Source organism: Scylla paramamosain, chromosome 40 (genome assembly GCF_035594125.1).
Source record: "Scylla paramamosain isolate STU-SP2022 chromosome 40, ASM3559412v1, whole genome shotgun sequence".
NCBI lineage: Eukaryota > Metazoa > Arthropoda > Malacostraca > Decapoda > Portunidae > Scylla > Scylla paramamosain.
Window position 1 is genome coordinate 10089149 of NC_087190.1, and position 24892 is coordinate 10114040.

At 40.9% G+C, this 24892-nt stretch overlaps 1 protein-coding gene across 6 annotated transcripts in view; it reads left to right on the forward strand.

The window, feature by feature from the left end:
• Positions 1-24892, forward strand: part of LOC135092391 (cyclin-H-like) — a 43032-nt gene that overhangs the window by 14685 nt on the left and 3455 nt on the right. For 3 of the 6 annotated variants that reach the window (XM_063990862.1, XM_063990863.1, XM_063990864.1), the window contains exons 2-8: positions 2129-2245; positions 4399-4550; positions 5999-6049; positions 10104-10267; positions 17951-18152; positions 18872-18979; positions 21997-22123. In XM_063990862.1, the coding sequence (XP_063846932.1) occupies positions 4431-4550; positions 5999-6049; positions 10104-10267; positions 17951-18152; positions 18872-18979; positions 21997-22123 (772 nt within the window). In that variant the 5' untranslated portion in view covers positions 2129-2245; positions 4399-4430. The remainder of the gene's footprint in view (positions 1-2128; positions 2246-4398; positions 4551-5998; positions 6050-10103; positions 10268-17950; positions 18153-18871; positions 18980-21996; positions 22124-24892) is intronic. The other 3 variants (XM_063990865.1, XM_063990867.1, XM_063990868.1) reach the window with 1 other exon arrangement.

A 24892-nucleotide genomic window follows, 5' to 3' on the forward strand; every position in this document is an offset into this window, starting at 1 on the left:
AAGCAGCCATCTTGGCTGTGGCAGCGTCTGTCATAAGCCGCTAAGACAGTGTAGACTGGTGTCTCAAAACAGATTACAGTAAAATCCCTCTTATCCGGTATCAATGGGACCGCCGACATGCCGGATACTTGAATAGAAGTGAAATTATGTCCACAATCACCACCCTACACTCACGCATCTTACCATAACAAAGATCAGCTGATCTTAATCAGCAGCTGATCTGATCAGCTGCTTAAGTGTAAGCACAACACGCTTCCTCTTTTCTACAACTTTAGACATGATGAAGGCATCAGGCGATAAACAGTGCACACGCGGGACTGAGTCACTGAGTAAACACAGTGCAGTGGGCTGCGGGTGGCGCGAAGCAGTGCGCTCTGGTGGCGAGGGGACAAAGTATGCCTCGCGCGAGAATTTTGATCGATTTTATGAGTACACATTGATTTTTTATTGATTTTAAGGCTCGGGGAAAAATGTGCCGGATACTTGAAGCTGCCGGATACTCAAATGCCGGATGAGAGGGATTTTACTGTAATCCATTTTACTTTGATTTCTATGAGAAATATAGTTTAAGTTTTCGAACATTTCAGATTTCTAACAGCATTCAGGAATGAATTAAATTCGAGAACCAAGGTTCCACTGTACTTATATTTAGGATTCTGGATGAAATCTTACTCTTTTATTGTGGGGGGCAATCTTTCTTCTCTCACAGGTATTAAAATAGCTACTCTAACATGAAAGGGGGTTAAATTAAATGAGGAACAATACTACATAGGCTTACTAGAACATACATTAATTTAATACCAGAACAGGTAGCTGACTATGACTCACCCAGTACCCCCAGTTTTCTCTCTCTCTCTCTCTCTCTCTCTCTCTCTCTCTCTCTCTCTCTCTCTCTCTCTCTCTCTCTCTCTCTCTCTCTCTCTCTCTCTCTCTCTCTCTCTCTCTCTCTCTCCCTTTTTCATCCCTCTCTCTCAGTTCATATATATTGTTACAATATATACAATACATATTGTTCAACCATGCAAAGCCCGCTCCGCAGGTCACTACTGACACCACTAACAGCTGCCACTATTCTTGGGTCAGCTTTCCTGAGCTACACCCTGTAGCCTAGTGCAGGGCAAACAGATGAGTCCAGGCCACTTGTAGGCTATAAACAGCTAAAGCCTCAAGGTCACCACCCGTGCCTCTACTGCAGAGGAAATATAACTGCAAAAACTCACCCACCAAGCTAAAAAGGATTTGACATTCACATCCTAGGAAGGTCCTCCCACTGTCCTCACAATATTACAGTGCCCTGGTCCATGTTCAGCTTGTCTCAGGTCTCCCAGAAAACTGATCTCACTCCTGCAAAGTTGGCAGATCAGGAGAGAAATGAGATTACCAAACACTATGCAGCACACACAAAGAAGTGTACTCTGGCCAACAAAGACACACAATGACAACAATAAAAGGCAAGTAGCGTTGAATTAAAAAATCACGTAACCTAGAGTCAGCTCGACTCAGAAAACAACTCCAGGCAGACTGCCAATCTGCCTGGACAGACATTGGACACAAGACAGATGAGAGTGAGTGGCAGTCATCTTTGTAAAAACCCAGAGATACTTGAGAGTGGTATTTTTGGCATCCGTGTATAGCCAGAGCAAGATACTAAACTTTAAGGTATGTAACTAATACGCAGCCCCTCACCCAGTCACTTGTATGGCCTCTGTAGGCAGATTTATCTAAATATACCTGCTCTCTCAACAAATGCAGCCTAATTGTGTGAAGGTGACTCTCACACTGAACATGAGATGAAATGGGATGAGGCGGCTAATCTCTCAACACACCCTCCTCCCCCAGGAAAGCACGTGGCTCAGACAAAGCTTTTCCACTCCTAAAAGCATTCTAACTTTGATAAATCATATCACAAAAACTATAGGGGCTGGCTGGAGTTTTCTTTTATACTGGACTACAGCTTTCACTCTTTCTTGGGTTTCAATTTCAGCTCGTTGCTATGACAGAAAATAAGGAAAAAGATTTAAATAACGCTTAGTAGTCTGCAGGAAATTAACACTAAAACATACACAGCAAAGGAACAGCATTGAAATTTTAAAATGTATTATGTTAATTGATAAGAATTTCCCTGCAGGTCCATGAGTGCCAAATGTGTCCTTCACTGCACAGCTCACAACTCTGACCTGAATGTCTGCACACACTTTATGAACCACCAAGCATCCTGACAAAAAACTTCTGTGTTTCTGCAGTGGTAAGTTAGCAATCACCTGTTTTCATCCTCAGTACAGTGCTGTGTGTATTGTAGACATTTAGTGACAGAATAGTGCTAACCAAAATCCACTTAGGTCTTGATGATTGTTTATGGTGTTGTTGGTGGAGTGTTGGCCTTGCTTTACCTTCAGTGAGCTGCCAGGGTTCAGTTCCCAGTCACACCCTCTCATGGCTGATTCATCTCACCTTCAGGTTCGATTCCTAGTGTTTCCATGATTCTTTCAAAGAGGGCACAGTGTAATGACTTATAGTGTTATTGGTGAATGTTGGCTTTGTTTCCTTAGGTGTGTTGGCAAGGTCCATTCGGCCAAAGCCTCTCTTGGCTAATTTATCTAATCTCAAGATCAGTTTCTCAGTGTTTCTACGATGCTGTAAAAGAAGACAAAGCATGTTCACTGTTTATTGTGCCCATCTCACCAATGCAGCCCATCAACCATTATCTTCACTCTTTCATCCCTGTCACTGATCAACTCTAGAATTGTGTGCCTGTTTCTTGTATCATACTTTTGTGATGTTGGCAGTAAATAGTAAAAAACTGAAGGATAAGTGTCTTGAAACTTCCCTCTTTAAGGAGTTCAAATAATAGGAAGGTGGAAATACAGAAGCAGGCAGGGAGTTCCAGAGTTTACCAGAGAAAGGGATGAATGATTGAGAATACTGATTAACTCTTGCATTAGAGAGGTGGACAGAATAGGGATGAGAGAAAGAAGAAAGTCTTGTGCAGTGAGGCCATGGGAGGAGAGGAGGCATGCAGTTAGCAAGATCAGAAGAGCAGTTAGCATGAAAATAAAAGTAGATGATAGCTAGAGATGCAACATTGCAGCGATGAGAAAGAGGCTGCAGACAGTCAGTTAGAGGAGTTGATGAGACAAAAAGCTTTTGATTTCACCCTGTCTAAAAAAGCAGTATGAGTGGAACCCCCCAGCCATGTGAAGCATACTACATACGTGGGCGGATAAGGCCCTTGTACAGAGTTAGCAGTTGGGGAAAAAACCTGGTGAAGACATCTCAGAATGCCTAATTTCATAGAAGCAGTTTTAACTAGAGATGAGATGTGAAGTTTCCGGTTCAGATTATGAGAAAAGGACAGACCAAGGATGTTCAGTGTAGAAGAGGGGGACAGTGTGTGTGTGTGTGTGTGTGTGTGTGTGTGTGTGTGTGTGTGTGTGTGTGTGTGTGTGTGTGTGTGTGTGTGTGTGTGTGTTCTTTGCCAACTTTTTCCACTTGTGGAAAAAGTTGGCTACAATTTTATGGTCTTTTAGACAGACAAGGTTAATACAATTTTATTGTCTTTTAGACAGACAAGGTTAAATTCATTATTTAGTTTCTGCTGGATTTTTTCTGTCTGTCTAGATAACTCTCTCTTGAGCAGCAAGGCCCCAAGTAGCTTTGCAAAAGATAGATTACTGTTTGTGACGTTTTGTTCCAACCTGGGAACATCTTCGGGTACAAATAGTAATCTGTCTTCTGGAAAGCTCTCCTGTGGCTCATGCTGCTCAAAAAAGAGTTACTTAGACAGATGGAAAAAATCCACTAGAAGATGAATATTGCAGGAAAAGCTGCAACATTTTATCTTGCCTGCCTAAAGTAATATACAAATACAGTATACGTATTTCTGTCATGAGTGGAAGAGGTTGACCAAGAACACAAAAAGCAGAAAAAGTTCACTTTACTGCCACTATCAAAAAATAGTGCAATACAAGATACTTGTTAGAATGAATAGGCCAGTTTACTTCCCTTGAAACAGTCAGAGTTGTAGGAAGAGGATAAACAGAAATAAGTAGGTAATTGCAAAGTTTACCAGTGAAGAATGAAAGAGTGAGGATACTAGTTAACTATCTATAATGAAACTATATATATATATATATATATATATATATATATATATATATATATATATATATATATATATATATATATATATTATATATATATATATATATATATATATATATATATATATATATTTCTCTAACTGTATAGTATATACATAAATATATACTTCTCTTACAAGCAAAGATTGGTCAAGAACACATGAAGTGAGAAAAATGAGAATTTACTTTCTTGCTTCACCAACATATCTATATACATTGAGTTGTGTGAGACTGGCTAATGGGTTGGGTGGCTGGTCAGGTGTTGTGCCTCCGGCAGGTGGACAGGCTGGCATGATGTACGGCAGCAGCACACAGTTCCGCAGCTGGACCTTCAAGGACGAGCACGAGCTGAAGCGGTTGCGTGTGCAAGCCAATGCTGACTTCATTGAGAAGTTTGGGGCAGACATGACGGTAAGGCTTGTCCCTTAGCCAGTACATGCACTGTAGTGATAATAAATTTTGTATGTTACCCAATACAGATGTAATGAACTGTAGTAATTATGGCAAGTTTTGTTCATTATTCAATAAACATACTGCCAATGAACTCTAGTGTCTCTAAAAAAAAAGAAGAGTTTGGGACCTGCCAGCCTCACCCGAGGCACAAGACGTGTATAAATGAATACTTATTAGAGGAATATTATGAGTACCTATATGATATAAAATCATAATAGAAATATAATGCATTGAGTTCTAGCCCTAGGAAAGCATACAAGTGATAGCTACAGTGCAGCACTCAGTCTTTACTATGGTTCCTGAAATCCTGTGTGGCAAAGAACTCATCAACAAAATACAGTATATGTGTATGTGTAGTGGATGTTGTCAGCTGTCCAGACCATTTACTTCCTCACTCTCCTGGCTACAAAGTTGCATCTCTTGCTGTCCTCTGTCACTATTTACTAATTGCTCCTGCTTGCTGCACACCTTCCCTTCTTCTTGCAGCCTCACTACCCAAGGCTTTCTACTTTATCTTGCCTCTATTCTGTCCACCTCCCCAATGCAAGAGTTAACCAGTATTCTTATTCTTTCATTCCCCTTACTGATAAACTCTGGAACTTCCTGTCTGCTTGTATATTTCTTCTTGTCTATGACTTAAAATCCTTCAAGAGAGAGGTTTCAAGACACTTCTCAAACTTTGGATAATCCTTTTCAGACTACTCTGTGGCACCTTCATTAGGCCTTTTTTTTTTATTTTTTTTTTATTTTATTTTTTTTTATGTTTCTTTGTTGCCTTAGACCAGAGCTGCTCATATATAAAATAAAAAGAATAAAAAAAAAAAAACTTTTGCATGTCATTTTAGATCTGCTTTGAGACTCCTCTTTATGGACTGGCACCCTCAAGGCCCATTCACACATCAGTGATGTATCAGTTCCGGGTCATGTGTCGGCCAAATTCAAAGTAACGATATTTTTTTTCACCGACATTGAAGTGCTGAACTGACACAGAACTGATGCATCAGTGATATGTGTGAATGGTCCTTTAGTGGTCTTTTTTTCCGCATTTTGTGTTGCCCATTGTCAGGGACCCTCATACTTAGAGCAAATATAATGATAAATAAATAACAAGATCTACCTACCAGAATGTACCAGGCTGACATCACTATTAAGGGAGTGTGGGTAACTGAGGCCAAGCGTCTACATGCATGTAGTCACACCAACACACACTCTCTCTCACACACACACACACACACACACACACACACACACACACACACACACACACACACACACACACACACACACACACACACACACACACACCAAAATGCACACACACCAAAAACACACATGCACACACACATCAGCCTTGAGGTGCCCAGGGGTAGTAACAATCCTGACATGAATTCTGTGTTTTGTTTCAGCCAGAGGAACGGAGGCAACATTTTCTCACGGCAGAAGAGGAACATTTGATGGTGAATATTAACTAATGACAGTTTGACACTTTATTTAACCCTGGATTCTTTTATTGACCAAAATATAAGATTACAGCTTACTTAAAGGTCTCTACTGCTGAGTGGACTCTGTGTTTGTCAGTAGTGTCTTTCAGTATTTAGCCAAGGGGTTAAGATGTGCAAAGGATGGCAAGTGTTTGGTTCCAGATTTCCTTCACTTGTGTATTTTATCTGACTGCTTCCTTCATTTACTTCCTTCACTTCCTTCTGTTTGTTCCTTTTCCTTCACCTCCTCTTTTATCTGATTGCTTCTTCCTTTTATTTTCTTCTGTTTCCTTTTTCCTTCATCGCCTTTTTCTGACTGCTTCCTTCCTTTAATTCCTTCACTTCTGTCTCTTCCTTTATCCTTCACCTTGATCTGACTGCAACCTTCCTTTACTTCCTTCACTTGTGTTTCTTCCTTTTTCCTTCATCTCCTTTATCTGACTGTTTCCTTACTTAACTTCCTTCACTTCCTTCGGTCTCTTCCTTTTTCCTTCTTTTGTACCTGACTATTTCCTTCCCTTACTTTCCTCTTTCCTTTCTGCCCTCCCCATTCTTCCTTATTTAATTAATTTACTGTACTTTTCCTTCTCTCCTATACTTCGTTTGGTATAATTTTTCCTTCTCTTCCTGTCTCCTTCATCCCTGCTTTATTTCTTTTCTTTCTTACTTCATTTTTCTGTGTTTTTTCTCCTCTTACTGTTTCCTTCATCTTCCCTTCTTTACCTCTCTTTCTTAACTTTTCTTCCTTATTTTCTGTATTCTTTATTTTCCTCTTGTATTTTCTTCTCCAGTTAGATTATTGCTTGATTGACTAGTGAATTGCTTGACTGGCTGGTTGGCTTACTTAACACCTTGTAATTTCTCTCTCTCTCTCTCTCTCTCTCTCTCTCTCTCTCTCTCTCTCTCTCTCCTCTCTCTCTCTCTCCTCTCTCTCTCTCTCTCTCTCTCTCTCTCTCTCTCTCTCTCTCTCTCTCTCTCTCTCTCTCTCTCTCTATATATATATATATATATATATATATACTATTGACAAGTACAGTAGTAAATATTGCATTCAAGAACTCTATAGTTGTATTACTCTTGCTGCTGCTTTATTTTTTTTCTTTTCTTTTCTTTTCTTTTGTGTTGCAATACAGTGTTGCATGTCCTTTTGTTTTTGTGTTACAGGTTGTGTTGCTTCAAGTTTTTTTTTTTTTTTTTTTGTACGAGGGACACTGGCCAAGGGCAACAAAAATCCAATAAAAAAAAAAGCCCACTGAGTTGCCAGTCCCAGAAAAGGGTCCAAAGTGGTAGGATAAGTGAAGGATAAGTGTCTTGAAACCTCCCTCTTGAAGGAATTCAAGTCATAGGAAGGTGGAAATACAGAAGCAGGCAGGGAGTTCCAGAGTTTACCAGAAAAAGGAATGAATGATTGAGAATATTGGTTAATTCTTGCATTAGAGAGGTGGACAGAATAGGGGTGAGAGAAAGAAGAAAGTCTTGTGCAGCAAGGCCACAGGAGGAAGGGAGGCATGCAGTTAGCGAGATCAGAAGAGCAGTTAGCATGAAAATAGTGGTAGAAGACAGCTAGAGATGCAGCATTGCAGCAGTGAGAGAAAGGCTGAAGACATTCAGTTAGAGGAGAGGAGTTGATAAGACAAAAAGCTTTTGATTTCCACCCTGTCTAGAAGAGCAGTATGAGTGGAACCACCCCCCAGACATGTGAGGCATACTCCATACATGGACAGGTAAGGCCCTTGTACAGAGTTAGCAGCTGGGGGATATGAGAAAAACTGGCAGAGATGTCTCAGAATGCCTAACTTCATAGAAGCTGTTTTTTAGCTAGAGATAAGATGTGAAATTTCCAGTTTAGATTATGAGTAAAGGACAGACCGAGTATCTTCAATGTAGAAGAGGGGGACAATTGAGTGTCATTGAAGAAGAGGGGATAGTTGTCTGGAATGTTGTTTTGAGTTGATAGATGGAGGAATTGAGTTTCTGAGGCATTGAATGAAACCAAATTTGCTCTGCCCCAATCAGAAATTTTAGAAAGATCAGAAGTCAGGCATTCTGTGGCTTCCTGAAGGGTTGGACATCTGTGAAAAGATGTGGAAAAGTGTAGGATGGTATCATCAGCATAAAAGTGGATAGGACAGGAAGTTTGATTTTAGAAGGTCATTGATGAATAATAAGAAAAGAGTGGGTGACAGGACAGAACCCTGAGGAACACCACTATTAATAGATTTAGGAGAAGAACAGTGACTGTCTATCACAGCAGCAATAGAATGGTCAGAAAAGAAACAGAGAGAAGGATAGAAGCCATAGGAGGGTAGTTTGGAAATCAAAGCTTTGTGCCAGACTCTATCAGAAACTTTGATTTATCTAAGGCAACAGCAAAAGTTTCACCAATATCTCTAAAAGAGGGTGACCAAGACTCAGTAAGGAAAGCCAGAAGATTACCAGTAGAGTGACCTTTATGGAACCTGTACTGGCGATCAGAAGGTTGTGAAGTGATAGATGTTTAAGAATCTTTCTGTTGAGGATAGATTGAAAAATTTCAGATAGACAGGAAATTAAAGCAATAGGAGGGTAATTTGTGGGATTAGAACGGTCACCCTTTTTAGGAACAGGCTGAATGTAGGCAAACTTCCAGCAAGAAGGAAAGGTAGGTGTTGACAGACAGACAGTTGAAAGAGTTTGACTAGGCAAGGTGCTAGCACAGAGGCACAGTTTTGGAGAACAATAGGAGGGACCCCATCAGGTCCATAAGCCTTCTGAGAGTTAAGGCCAGTGAGGGCATGGAAAACATCATTGCGAAGAATTCTAATAGATAGCATGAAGTAGTCAGAGGTTGGAGGAGAGGAAGGAACAAGCCCTGAATCATCCAAGGTAGAGTTTTTAGCAAAGGTTTGAGCGAAGAGTTCAGCTTTAGAGATAGATGTGATAGCAGTGGTGCCATCTGGTTGAAATAAAGGAGGGAAAGAAGAAGCAAAGTTATTGGAGATATTTTTGGCTAGATGCCAGAAGTCACGATGGGAGTTAGATCTTGAAAGATTTTGACACTTTCTATTAATGAAAGAGTTTTTCGCTAGTTGGAGAACAGATTTGGCATGGTTCATGTAGAAATATAAAGCGCATGATATTCTAGTGATGGAAGGCTTAAGTACCTTTTGTGGGCCACCTCTCTATCATGCATAGCACGATAACAGGCTGTGTTAAACAAAGGTTTGGAAGGTTTAGGTCGAGAAAAAGAGTGAGGAATGCCAGATACTATCACTTCTGTTATATGCTCGGCACACAGAGACGGGTCTCTGACATGGAAGCAGTAGTCATTCCAAGGAAAATCAGCAAAATATCTCCTCAGGTCCCCCAACTAGCAGAAGCAAAATGCCAGAGGTACCTCCATAGTTTGCATGCAGTTTGTTGTTGTTGGGTTATCTATTGACAGATGGGTGATTGAACAAATGAATGTATGACCAAACAACTAACTAACAGACAGACTAATGGACTGACTGACCTAAAAAATTAATGAATGCATGTTTTTCTTTCTGACTGACTTTACCTGCCTCTGTGGTGACTTAGGGAATGAAAGTAATACAATTTTTGTAGAGGGAATCATGCCCAGGCAGAGACAGCTCAGACATAGGCCAAGTACTGGCAGAGACAGCTCAGAATGTCTGACTTCATAGAAGCTGTTTTAGAAGAAACTGGCAGAAACAGCTCAGAATGTCTGACTTCATAGAAGCTGTTTTAGCTATAAATGAGACATGAGATTCTAGTTTAGGTTATTAGCAAAGGACGGACCAAGGATGTTCAGTGCAGAAGAGGGGATAGTTATCTGGAAGGTTGTGTCAAGTTGATAGGTGGAGGAATTGAGTGTTTTGAGACATTGAACAACACTTAAGCTCTGCCCCAATCAGAAATTTTAGAAAGATCAGAAGTCAGGCATTCTGTGGGTTCCATGCATCTTCTGTGCTGGTGAGGAGAGCAGAGCAGTGCAGAGCAGTGCCAGCATGTGCAAGGAAGACCAGTTGCAGTGTGTGCCTCTCCACAGGTCAGGTCGTACGAACACTCACTGAGAGATTTCTGCAAGAAGTTCCGTGACCCTCGGGATGCTCGCATCAGGATGCTGCCGTCGGCTGCCACTACGGCCCAGCACTACTTCAAGAGGTTCTACATCTACAATTCTGTCATGGACTACCACCCCAAGGAAATTTTGTGAGTACCCACAGTAAAAACTGTAAAAAAACACGGATGTTTTTGTAAAGGGATGTCTGCTGATGTTTTGTGTTATTTGTTTGTTAATTTATTTGTTTATGACAAGGACATGTCTAGTTTTTTTTTTTTTAGTAAAGAGTTTTATATTTAGTTGTTATGAAGGGACAGCTATCCAAGGCTGTCTTTCTTTTATTGTTCACATTCTTACTTTATTGTTATAAAGGGATGTGTATATGTGGAGTTTTTTACAGGACTTGTTTTAATTTTGTTATTATAAAGAATGTCTTGAAGATTTCTTTTGTTTAGCCATTATTAAAGTTTACTTTGCTGGAGGAGGCAGTAGGCACCTGCCGAAATAATAATTACCGTATTTGATGGCTCATAAGATGCACTCAGTTTTGGCAGACATTGAAATGAAAAAAAAGATAAATGAGCGGATTTAAGCTCTGAATATGAAGTGAAGGATTTCACCTGACATTTGAAGACTCACATGCATTTAGGTCATTGTTAGATCCCAATATTTTGCATTTAAAAACTTTAATGTTTGCTAGTAGCCTACATACCAATCCTGTTGTGAGATGTAAACATATACCTGGCATATGGCATCAGCAGTGACTGTGAGAGACTATAGGAGTAATAAAGTTTGTTCATAAGAATGTTAAAAGATAGGTGCAATTTTAATTGTATGAATGTGTGTCTTTCCTCAAGGAGTAACGGTATCACACTGTAAAGAACGCAGTGAAGCTTGCCCGTGTCGCTGGGTTCAGCGCGTAACCAACCATGTGTTTGTTTCTATGTCAACCACTGCCTCAATGCTGAAGCTTGGCCTCATAGGATGCAAGCTCATTTCCTGAGACTTTTTTTTTAGAGAAAAGGTGTGTCTTATGAGCCATCAAATATGGTACTCCCAGTGAGGTCTAAACCACTGGATCAGGGGCTGCTGTGAACTTATCATTAAACACAGCTGTGACCTCACTGAATGTTTTTCTTTGTGTCTCACAACACAAGGGGGCAGTCACAGCCTGCCCTCTAAAGACAACTCTCTTCCTCCACACAAAACTACAAGCACCTGATAACACATACACACACCCTTCACTCAAACATTCAAAATTATCATGGCAACTCTTACACCAGCCTTGGAGTCCCCATCTGGAGAGGGGACCACAAATGTCCCCAGGTCAGACTACTCTTCTGATAACGACTCTAAGTGTCTTGACACCCGTCTCAACTTTATCTTCATTAACTTCTGCAACATTTGCAGCCTTAGATCTAATTTTCAATCTGTAGAACACCACCTCTCCTCTTCTAAACCTCATCTTTTCCTCACGGAAACTCAGGTGTCTGAGGCAACTGATAGCCCCTTTTCTGTTCCCTCCTTCTTTCTCTATCCTCGTTTTCAATCCAAAGGTGGATGTTGCGTTTATGTGCGCAATGACTTAACCTGCTCTCGTGCCCACACTCTTGAATCTTCCAAGTTTTCCACCATCTGGCTACAACTACAGAGTCACTCTCAAATTAAATTTATCTGTGCTGTATACCTCTCACCTAACTCCTCTCACTAGAAAGAAATTCTGACTACTTAACTTCCAAAGTGGAGCACATTCTGACTCTTCCCTTTTGCAGAGATCTCCTTTCTTGGAGACTTAAGTGTTCACCACCAGCTTTGGCTTTCCTCTCCCTTCACTGACCATCCTGGTGAAGTAGCATTTGTTGCAACACCCTACTCGTACTCCTGACTGTCTTGGAGATAAGCCCAACATTCTTGACCTTTTCCTGACCTCTAATCCTTCTGCTTATGCTGTCACCCTCTCTTCTCCATTGGGCTCCTCCGATCACAATCTCATATATGTATCTCATATATGTCCAATCCCTTCTCAGGATCCCCCTAAGCAGAGGTGCTTCTAGCATTTTGCCTCTGCTAGTTGGGGAGACCTGAGGAAGTATTTTGCTGTGTGTGTGAATTAGCAGAGAATTAACAATCTCTCTCTCTCTCTCTCTCTCTCTCTCTCTCTCTCTCTCTCTCTCTCTCTCTCTCTCTCTCTCTCTCTCTCTCTCTCTCTCTCTCTCTCTCTCTCTCTCTCTCTCTCTCTCTCTCTCTCTCTCTCTCTCTCTCTCTCTGTGTGTGTGTATGTGTGAGAGAGAGAAAGAGCAGTTTCTCTCTCTCTCTCTCTCTCTCTCTCTCTCTCTCTCTCTCTCTCTCTCTCTCTCTCTCTCTCTCTCTCTCTCTCTCTCTCTCTCTCTCTCTCTCTCTCTCTCTCTCTCTCTCTCTCTCTCTCTCTCTCTCTCTCTCTCTCTCTGACCTCCTCAGACATTTCTCCATTTTTATGGTAAGAAAGATATGAGAGAGAGAGTGAGAGAAATATTAATAATAATAATAATAATAATAATAATAATAATAATAATAATAATGATAATAATAATAATACACACACACACACACACACACACACACACACACACACACACACACACACACACACACACACACACACACACACACACACACACACACACACACACACAAAGATCTCAGAGGTGCCATACTGTGGCATTTCTGGTAGAAAAACACATAGGAAGCACCCATTCCACCTGGCAAGTCACATGAGTTGCCAGACACCTCCTCCATAGCTCCATAAATCATGACTGAGACCTCTATACTGGGAGAGAATAAATCGTCTCCCCAGCAGTTTAGTTGCCACATGTCTCCAGAACATCTGAGAGGAAAATGAGACGTTGAATTCAAAACTGGACACGAAAAATCATGCCTAAATAGATGATCACTGCTGTTTAGGGGTTAAGCCTTCCATCACTAGAATATCATATATTTTATATTTCTGCATGAAACCATGCCAAGCCTGTTCTCCAACTAGCCAAAAACTCCTTCATTAACAGAAAGTGTCAAAATCTTTCAAGATCTAACTCCCATCATGACTTCTGGCATCTAGCCAAAAATATCTAATAACTTTGCTTCTTGTTTTTCCCCTCCTTTATTTCAACTAGATGGCACCACTGCTATCACATCTATCTCTAAAGCTGAACTCTTCACTCAAACCTTTGCTAAAAACTCTATCTTGGACGATTCAGGGCTTGCTCCTCCCTCTCCTCCACCCTTTGACTACTTCATGCTACCTATTAAAATTCTTCGCAATGATGTTTTCCATGCCCTGGCTAGCCTAAACCCTCGGAAGGCTTATGGACCTGATGGGGTCCCTCCTATTGTTCTCCGAAATTGTGCCTCTGTGCTTGCACCTTGCCTAGTCAAACTCTTTCGGTTCTGTCTGTCAACATCTACCTTTCCTTCTTGCTGGAAGTTTGCTTACATTCAGCCTGTTCCTGAAAAGGGTGACCGTTCTAATCCCTCAAACTACCATCCTATTTAATATATTTAATATCCTGCCTATCTAAAGTTTTTTTTAATCTATCCTCAATATTAAGATTCTTAAACATCTATCATTTCACAACCTTCTATCTGATCTCCAGTATGGGTTCTGTCAAGGCCACTCTACTGCTGATCTGGCTTTTCTTACTGAGTCTTGGTCATCCTCTTTTAGAGATATTGGTGAAACTTTTGCTGTTGCCTTGGACATATCAAAAGTTTTTGATAGAGTCTGGTACAAAGCTTTGATTTCCAAACAACCCTCCTATGGCTTCTATCCTTCTCTCTGTAACTTCATCTCAAGTTTCCTTTTTTGACCATTCTATTGCTGCTGTGGTAGACAGTCACTGTTCTTCTAAATCTATTAACAGTGGTGTTCCTCACCACTGTCACCCACTCTCTTCTTATTATTCATCAATGACCTTCTAAACCAAACTTTTTGTCTTATCCACTCCTACGCTGATGATACCATCCTACACTTTTCCACGTCTTTTCATAGACATCCAACACTTCAGGAAGTAAACATTCCATGCAGGGAAGCCACAGAATGCCTGACTTCTGATCTTTCTAAAATTTCTGATTGGGGCAGAGCAAACTTAGTATTGTTCAGTGCCTCAAAAACTCAATTCCTCCATCTGTCAACCTGACACACTGTCAACCAGACAACTATCCCCTCTTCTTCATTGACACTCAACTGTCCCCTTCTTCTACACTGAACATCCTCGGTCTGTCCTTTACTTATAATCTGAACTGGAAACTTCACATCTTATCTCTAGCTAAAAGAGCTTCTATGAAGTTAGGCATTCTGAGACATCACCAGTTTTTCTCACCCTCCCAGCTGTTAACTTTGTACAGGGGCCTTATCCGTCCATGTATGGAGTATGCTTCACATGTCTGGGGGGTTTCCACTCATACCAGTCTTCTAGACAGGAATCAAAAGCTTTTTGTCTCATCAACTCCTCTCCTCTAACAGACTGTCTTCAGCCACTCTCTCATCGCTGCAATGTTGCATCTCTATCAATCTTCTACCACTATTTTCCTGCTAACTGCTCTTCTGATATTGCTAACTGCATGCCTCCTGTCTTCCCACAACCTCAATACACAAGACTTTCTTCTTTCTCTCAATCCTATTTTGTTCACCTCTTTAATACAAGAGTTAACCAGTATTCTTAGTCATTCATCCCTTTCTCTGGTAAACTCTGGAACTTCCTGCCTGCTTCTTTATTTCTACCTTCCTATGACTTGAATTCCTTTAAGAGGGAGGTTTCAAGACACTTATCCTTCAATTTTTGACTACTGCTTTGGACCCTTTTCTGGGACTGGCATCTCAGTGGGCTTTTTTTTCATTGGATTTTGTTGCCCTTGGCCAGTGTCCCTCCTGCATAAAAAAAAGTTTGTTTAGTCATCATTGAGGTTTTTTTGTTATTATGATGGAATGTCTATTAAAGGATTTTTGTTTTGTCATTAATAAGGAATATCCATTGGGGAGACTGTCATTGTGTCACTATAAAGCAGTGGCTCTTCCTTGCAGGCAAATTTCCTCCACTCAGTTAATATGTAAATGTTTGTCAATAACAGTGAGGTGCCGAGAGAGAGAGAGAGAGAGAGAGAGAGAGAGAGAGAGAGAGAGAGAGAGAAATGAAACAAAGGTAGGGTGTGAGTGGTGATGACAGACTGGATGTGCCATGTTAAACTGGTCAGCAAAACAAAAAAAACTGGGAACCATCAATATAACACTAAAGAATCCATTTCCAACCCGTCCAGACACTGCTTCCTTGTTACTTGCTTGCTTAAATGCTATCTGTACCCCTCCTTGTCCCTTCTTCCTTGTTTTTTTGTCCCTCATTGTCCCTTATCCCTCCTTGTTCTTCCTTATCCTTTGTCCCTCCTTGCCCTTCCTTATCCTCATTCCTTCCTTGTCCTTTGTCCCTCGTTGCCCCTTATCCCTCCTTGTCCTTCCTTATTCCTCATCCCTCTTTGTCCTTTGTTCTACCTTATCCCTAGTCCCTTGTCCCATCTGTACCAGCACCTTTCACACATGTACCCCCCTACCTCTCTCTCTCTCTCTCTCTCTCTCTCTCTCTCTCTCTCTCTCTCTCTCTCTCTCTCTCTCTCTCTCTCTCTCTCTCTCTCTCTCTCTCTCTCTCTCTCTCTCTCTCTCTCTCTCTCTCTCTCTCTCTCTCTCTCTCTCTCTCTCTCTCTCTCTCTCTCTCTCTCTCTCTCTCTCTCTCTCTCTCTCTCTCTCTCTCTCTCTCTCTCTCTCTCTCTCTCTCTCTCTCTCTCTCTCTCTCTCTCTCTCTCCTTTAGTGTAACTAAAGTTTACACTATCTTGTGACAAACTGTCTTAAAGCTACTGTCCACATATTTACACATACTACTAACTATACACTGCACACTATAAACTTCAATGTTAAGGTGGCTGCTGCTGTAGCCATCTGTGGGCGGCAACCTTTGCCTGCTGGGTGGACAGATACCTGATGTCCACAACAGGGGTGAAGGCATTCCACAGCCTGATCGTTGTAGCAATAAAGGTGCACTGGTGGGTGGTGGAGTAGGACCTTGGGACCTCCAAGAGGGAGCCATTGCTCAGCACTGTCCTCATGCATCGCTCAGACCTCCTCCAGGTAGCCCTCAGGTCTGCCAGGTGCAGCACGTGCTGGACCTGTGCTTTGTGTACCACCATCAGGGCAGTGACTCTCCTGCAGTGCTCCAAGCAGTCCAGCACTGGAGCTGCTGTGCTAGTCAGTTGTGTCTGCTGCTGCTGCTGCTGTTGCCATGGTTGCTGAAATGGTCTCTGCTAGTCCCCTCTGTGGATAAGGCGTTCTGCCTGCCTCTGTACCTTATCCAGCAGGCTGAGGTGACAGCAGGCTCTTGACATCCAAGTGAGGGGGACGTACTCCATGACAGGGCTGACTTGGGCCTTGTACAGGGTCAGCAGGTCATCAGGGGAGAGGAGGTGTTTCACTCGGTGCAGCAGTTTCACCTTCAAGGAGGCATTTCAGGCCACCTTCTCAAGGTGCTTGTCAAAGCACAGCCAAGAGTCAATCTCCACGCCAAGGATGTCAGTGCTGTCCTATAGAGGAATGACGTCTTCCCCGAGCCTCAGCCTTCCATGCAGCTGGTCTTTGCCCTCCCCAACATGTGATATTACCCCCCCCTCTCTCTCTCTCTCTCTCTCTCTCTCTCTCTCTCTCTCTCTCTCTCTCTCTCTCTCTCTCTCTCTCTCTCTCTCTCTCTCTCTCTCTCTCTCTCTCTCTCTCTCTCTCTCTCTCTCTCTCTCTCTCTCTCTCCTTCTTCTTCTTCTTCCTCTTCTTCTTCTTCTTCTTCTTCTTCTTCTTCTTCTTCTTCTTCTTCTTCTTCTTCTTCTTCTTCTTCCTCCTCCTCCTTCAATACATAATTGTCTATCTATATACCAGGCCAGCAGTCCCACATGGGGCAGCCAAGGCAAGCATTACACAGTCACACATACATCATGCACACTCAGGCCTGTTGGCCTCTGGTGAAAAAGGACAGTCTCATGGACCACCCTGCTACACCCCAGGAGCTTAGGCATATCACTGTTGGTCACATACATCCACAGCAAGGCCCAACACTATACACTGTTTTAACCCTGCCCCTTCACAATGAAACTGTTCCTTACCCTGCACCTACTCAATTCTGAGACCACAGCAGATAAAACCTTAGCATCCTCAACAGTATGAATAAATAAGTGGAGCAGGTCTTTCATAAACTTGTACATGGCTTCCTGGTACAGTGTAGACCTCCTTGATAGGCTGAGGGAGGCCAGAGTATTCTTGTCATGTGGTGCTTTAAGGTGATAGGAGTGATAGCTTCATTTGGGCATGCACAATAGATGACCTTAGTGGCTTCTTGATAGATTTACAATCCTTTAAGAGGTGTAAGTTGAGAGGGGGATCTGATAAGGGTCTTTAAGTGGTATAGGGATATAAACAAATTCCCCAGGGTCAGTAATCAGAATGTGACAAGAAATAATGGATTAAAGTTTGATAAAGTTAGATTTAAAAGAGATGTGAAAGAATTGGTTCTCTAATATAGTGATTGATAGATGGAATAGACTCAGTTATCATTTTGTTAGTCCTGAGTCATTAGACCATTATTGACAAGGATGATATGTGGAAATAGGTACATGTTTTTCACTCAGGAACTGCCATGCATAGGCCTGACGACTTCTTGCAGTTTCCTTGTTCCCTCCCCTCAGAGTGACCTGTCTGCACTTGGCCTGCATGATTCAGTTCTACATGACCATCAGTGACATTACCATTGACCTGACTTCTCCTTTGCCTCAGAGTGACTTGCGTGTACCTGGCCTGCAAGATTGAAGAGTTCTATGTGACCATCAACGACTTTGTCCACAATGTGCGTGGAGACAAGAAGAAGGCAATAGAGATCATCCTCAACAATGAGCTGCAGCTGACCCAAGAGCTCCAGTTCAACTTGATCATTCACCAGCCCTTCCGCCCAGTGGAGGGACTGCTCATCGACATCAAGGTGTGTATAAGTTAGTGTTGTTGTTAGTGTTAATGTAGTTTATTGCTGGTGTTACTGTATTATGTAGTATGAATGCTTTGTCTTGTTCATAGGACACCTTACAGAGAAGGGGTTCCCAGCCCTCTCTCTCATTTTCATTCACCTCTTATGACTCACAGGGAGCACAGTGGCAGTATTCACAGTCCCTGCCAGAGTCGGTGTGGCCCCGCTGTGTGGGATTGCTGGGCTGGTATATAGGTAGATCATAATCATTCTCATCATTGGCTTCATTGATCTCCCTAACAGACATTAAGTTGAGATGGAAATAATGTCTTCCTCATTGTTTTATCCTATTAACTAACACTAAGCTCAAATGAAAACTCTCTTTCCCATCATTATTTTAACTTGTCACTCCAACAAACAAGATGAGACTGAAATTCCTTCTTCACATCATTGCATTGAGTTATGTTCCTGATGGACAGTGAGGTGAAGGTGAAGATTAGGCTCCTCACCATGATGGACAGTGAGGTGAAGGTGAAGATTAGGCTCCTCACCATGATGGACAGTGAGGTGAAGGTGAAGATTAGACTCCTAACTATGATGGACAGTTAGGTGAAGGTGAAGATTAGGCTCCTCTCCATAATGGACAGTGAGGTGAAGGTGAAGGTTAGGGTGCTCTCCATGACGGACAGTGAGATAAAGGTGGAGGTTTCTGTTTCTCACCACAGTCTCTCCCACAGACCAGGTTCCCTCAGCTGCACGACCCTGAGAGGCTGCGGCTTTATATTGAAGAGTTCCTGGAGAAAGTAAACCTGACAGATGCCATCCTCCTCTATGCCCCAGGCCAGGTGAGTCCTTCACTCGTCACATAGATAGAGAGATAGACAGATTTATTGACCACAGAATTACTGAGAAAACTCTAACCTAGTATGAGCCTGAATGATGCAAATGCAAAACTCTGTGTGTGACTTCTTCTTGCTTGAGGATTAGCATTTCTATTCTCTCAAAATAGTTCAGTTTTCCTTTTTTTTTTAATTTCTCTCTTTTTTCATACTACAGGATGTCCCCCCTAAAAAAAAAAAAAAAAAAAATTGTATAATTTTTTACTTGTTGGAAACAGAAAACAGTTGTTGTTAACAGAAACATTGTTAAAATAGAAAACAAAAGTACAAATGTTAGATGTGGTGTTCAAAATGCTTTCCGTGGGCAGCTGCACAGTAAAAAACATGGTAAAGTACATGTGTAAAATACGTAATGTAAAACCGATATTTTTTTTTTTTTTTTTTTTTTTTTTTTTTTTTTTTTGAGGGGGGAAGGGGGAGCAGACCTTGTAGTATAGAGTTTTCCCAATTAGTACACCACAGATCATCAAAAAACACCAAGTAACAAGGGAAAACCATAACTATAGCATAAAACCATAATTATAGTCCAAATAAAAATACTTGCAACATATAAAGCTAAAAAAAATGAAATATCCAGCTGCCATATTCTGACATATCATGCATAGAGGTTGAGCACTTTATGAATGACATGACATACAGTTCTATGATCAGTCCTGTCCACAAACAAGTGTTCCTGAATAGTAATACCAGATTGTTGTCTCAGCTGTGCAGACATTGTACACTGTTCAAATGTTATGCATTTTTCTCAGTTTGAATCTCTCCACACTTACTTCTGACCTCATCGTTGCATTGCCTGAAGCAGTCACTCAGCCACTTTTGATAAGGGGACATAGTTCAAGGCAGAGAAGTAAGGAAGATAAAAGAAAGCTGGTGTGGACTTTTCTGTAATTAGTCATATTTACTGAAAGACATCTTCATATTGTCAACAATGCTTTGTTTGATCTCAGCTGTTTTAGATAGGTTGTAGTTGAAGTTTTTGTGGTTTTCAAAGGTATTCTCATGATTTTAGCAACAGTTTAACAAAGATTCTGTACCATCAATAGGAATAGCACCCATGAGAGCAGTGGCAGCTCATAGCTAAAATTAGTGGGGGTGCTGCTTCAGAAAATTTTTAACCATTGTTTTAATATTGTGTAAAAGGAAACAAACATATAAAAAGAAAATTTATACATAAACTTGATAAAATCCTAAACAGAATAAAATCAAAAATTTTTTCACTTGCTAATAGCCTAAATTGTTATAGTTCAAGCTTGATCCATTCATTTAAAAATGAAATACAAAAAGAAACACTACCTTCCACCAGCACACCAGGGTCAGCACTGCGTGAGCCACAGTGCTCTCTCTCTCCCTAGCGTGCAGCTTCCTATCTCAGACATGTGAGCATGTGCACAACAGCCAAACACCACATCACTGGAACTGTGAAGTGCACAGTTCTTCTATACAAGGATTTTTTTTTTTTTTTTTTTTTTTTTTTTTTTTTTTATAAACTAGGAAATGGTTACTGACATTAAGTTAAGGATTATATAATATATAATTATAAAGAAAGAATTAAAGAAAAAACATCATGCTCAATCCCTTGAAAGAGTGCTATCTGTGTGAGGCAGGCAGACCAGGTAGAAGAGTGTCCAACAGGGCACCACTACAGGAAATGAAGGACTTGAAGTATGGCTTAAGTAGGGTTGCTATTTTATTTATGCATCAGTAAGTTAATGTTAGAGAGAAGCTTTGTGTGGCTGGTGTTCTGCTGAATAGATATGAATAATGATATGAAAAGCATGTACAAGTAAAATCTGTCTCTGTTTATCAGGCTGACATTCACTTTTAGGAGGCAGAGATGGTTTAAGTCATAGAAAGAGAGAAAGAACAGAAACAGGCAGAGATTTCCTGAGTTTAACGAGTTAAAAATATGAAAGAGCGAAGATTCTGGTTAACTCTTGTATCAGGAGGATGGACTGAATAAGAGTGAGAGTAAATATAAAGTCTTTCCTACATAAATATCTCCACAGCATTAGGGTCAATTTATACACATCAGTGGCATATCAGTGTTACATCAACTCAGTGCATCAGCAACAGTTAAAACAGTATCACTTAGTTGCACACCCACTCCTGTCTGGTGCAGTGCCATGCTTTGACTCTCAGTGTTAGTTCCACATGTCTTGGGAAATTTAATATCATTGCCAACAGTATTATTTTAATTGTCTGTGTTGGGAAATTTAAATATCATTGCCACATTGCCAACAGTATTTTTTTAGGTTTTCATTAGTGCTTGATGAGTTTTGTGTGAACAGAATTAATGATGAGGTAATTGAGATATAACATTATTTTTTTACCTTTCTCCAAGGTTTTACTAAGCAGTAACCCAGAGCTGTGCAGTGATCTAACTGCAGTGCAGGATAGATTCAATTATAACAACTCTAATAACAAACTGTCATCACCACAAAATGACAAACTTCCTCATGGGCTCCAAACAGCACAGGGTTACTACAGATGTATGTGAACAGACACCACTGATGCATCACAAGTTTCACTGAACTAATAGACCACTGATTTGTGTGAATCAGCCTTTATTAATGAAAAAACAACTCTAGATAGCCATGCAGGCTTGTAATCCTGGACTGAATACATTATCTATAATGACACTTCTTAAGAACATAATGCAAGAAAAGGTAAATTGCAAGAAGCCATCAGGCCTACATGAGGTAGTCCCTGTATAAGATATGCACACCTATTTTCACCTCATATCCCCATCCAGAAATGTCTAATTTTTTTGTTCTCTCCCTCACTCTGCCTTGTGAATTATAATATTTTGCTGACAGATTTCCACCTAACATCCCCATCCATAAATATGTCTAGTCTTTCTAGTCTCCTCACTCTGCCTCACATATTACAGTATTTTGTGGATGATTCTTTATACAATCAGAATTTTTAGACTTGGAAAAGCCTGACATTTCTTTGATACACAGATTGCCCTGGCAGCCGTGACCACAGCAGTGAGCAGGCTAGGTGAGAACCTAGACCACTATGTGACAGACATCCTCTTCCCTCAGGAGCAGAAGCAGCATCTTCCAGTCCTCATTGAGGCAGTCAGGAGTGAGTAATACAACATGCCTTACACTGCCTCTCTTGGTCCTGGTGTGGCATTACAAACTTGAGCCCTTGCAGTAAGAATTAGAAGGTAGTAGCTAAGAGGAAGATGAGAGGAGGTAGGAGGTAACAGATTCAAGTGAGGAAGAATGTTAAAGGAAGGAGTTAGAAGGTAGAGAAGGAAGAATGTCCTAGTTATTTTAGAAGACAGGAGTGAAGAGGAATGAGATTGGAGGAGGTAGGAGTTTCAAGTTAAGAGGAAAGATGTTAGATATTATATAAGTGCACCTGTCTCATGGCAAAAAAAAGCATTGTTCTCAGTAAACTACTTGGATCACATAACACAGTGGTGTGTATCTTTACCACTACAAATTGTTCACTCTTGAAATATTAATTTTTATCAGATTTATTGTTAAGGTAGGTTAAGTTAGATTTAGTTAGGTTGGGTTAGGTTTAACCCTTTCCTTCCGGCAATCGTATATATACAATTGCAAAAATGTGTCCATAGCGACGGCGATCATACTGGTAATCAAGAATTTTCGCGCCTCAATTTTGAGGTCCAAGCGCGGTTTCTCGAGTCAGATGGTGTGAGTGGAAGTGTCTGGCATGTTTCCACATGTAGTGTTGTCACTAGCTCTGGAAATTTAGCGGTAACTAAGCTATTTTCCCTTTCTCCGGGCGACACTTGGCAACCCCAGCGACCCGCCGGGTGGAAAGCACCATGATAAGTGTGAAGAGACATCTTGATAAGAGCCAAGGATCTCAGATCATAACTCACCATGGAGCAGGACACAACATTTGTATTTAGCAGTGCTTCTGAGTTTGAAGACAGTGACAGTGAATATTTAGAAGAAGAAGCTGAAGAAAGCGAAGACAGTGAGGACTCTGAAAATGATTTACAGGATCCACCTCTTTTATCAGAACAGAGAGATGATACCTATCATTCTTTCATGTTAATTTTTTCATTATCTTCGATTTTATAATAAAATGGTAGAAGGTAACTTGTCAGAGAGAGAGAGAGAGAGAGAATGTTATTTGCCTGAAACTTGATGTGAAAAGGGATGAAATCTCTCTCTCTCTCTCTCTCTCTCTCTCTCTCTCTCTCTCTCTCTCTCTCTCTCCTCTCTCTCTCTCTCTCTCTCTCTCTCTCTCTCTCTCTCTCTCTCTCTCTCTCTCTCTCTCTCTCTCTCTCTCTCTCTCATTGGAAGTGTACAATTTCCCCTCCAAGATGAGAGAGAGAGAGAGAGAGAGAGCGAGAGAGAGTATGTGTGCGCGCGGCGTCATCGCTCTCCGGGCCGTTTCTGGATGACGGATCACACAGCGGGAGGAGGAGAAATCCTTTATAAGGCATAAACTCAACTTTGAGAGGTCACATTGAGCTACAAAGTATATCATTGTATTCAGAATAACAAAGAGAAAATAATTATTAATATTCAAACAATTTTCTGACAATTTCTATGTTTACCATTTTTAGCCGTCATACAAAACAGGAAAATAATTTAAGCGCCGGAAGGAAAGGGTTAATTAGGTTAAACTCCTTTTCTCTCTCTCTCTCTCTCTCTCTCTCTCTCTCTCTCTCTCTCTCTCTCTCTCTCTCTCTCTCTCTCTCTCTCTCTCTCTCTCTCTCTCTCTCTCTCTCTCTCTCTCTCTCTAGTGTCATACCTGAGGTCAAAACTACATTTTTCTGGTAGATTTTGATGTGCTTTGAAGGAATCTAGTAACCATTTTTGTTGCAAGTCATTGGTTTACGTGTGGGGGTATATAAAAAAAATGATGATTTGCGGCTAGATTCAAGCAAAGCACATCAAAACCTACCAGAAAAATGGAGTTTCATCTGAAAATGTTAGACACTGCACTTATATAAATTTACTGGATGTTAGATTTAGGATGGGAAGGAGATGAGAGGAGATAGGAGATTGAAGTGAAGAGGAAGAATACTGGATTTAGAAAGCAAGAGTCAAGAGGAAAGAAATAGGAGGGAGGTGGGAGATTGAAGTGAAGAGGAAGAATACTGAAGTTAGAAGGCAAGAGGAGATGGAAAGTAAGAAGTGGGATGCAGCTACAAGTACCTAAACATACCAGACTCTTAAATCTGCCATAATCACAAGAGGAAAGATAAAAAACATAGAGGAGAGAGTTTCAGAAAGGTCACTTTTCACAGGAGTCAACCCTTCAGCACTCAGATGGCAGCTGTGGAGGTGCAGGGTCGTGGATGTTATGTTTGTCCAGTCCTGCTTTTCCTTCCTAGACCTCTCCTCATCACCACCTACTCTGCCTCATCTCAGTGTGGCTGTCTTTGGTCATGTTATTCTTGTTTTTTGTTGTTGTTTTGTTATTTGTTTTTTCCTCCTCCTCCTCCTCCTAGTCCGTTTGAGGAACGACTGGAAGAACTAAAGCTATTTAGTTTAACGAAATGCAGGATAAGAGGAGACCTAATTGAAGTGTTCAAAATTTTCAAAGGATATAGTAACATTGATGCACATAGATATTTTACCATTGATCATTCTAACCTAACAAGAAATAATGGATTCAAAATTATACCCAAACGTTTTAAATCCCACGAGGCCAAACATTTTTTCTTTTATCGTATAGTAAATATATGGAATAAACTTCCTGCAGAAATTGTGAACAGCAATACTGTTGAATCATTAAAAAATAAAATAGACAAGTATTTAAAAGCAAATCCCCAACAAGCTCTCTTCTTGTCTGAATAATTACTAAATTCACTAATAAACTTATTTTATAGACACCAGTTTTATTATAAATTGTATTAAC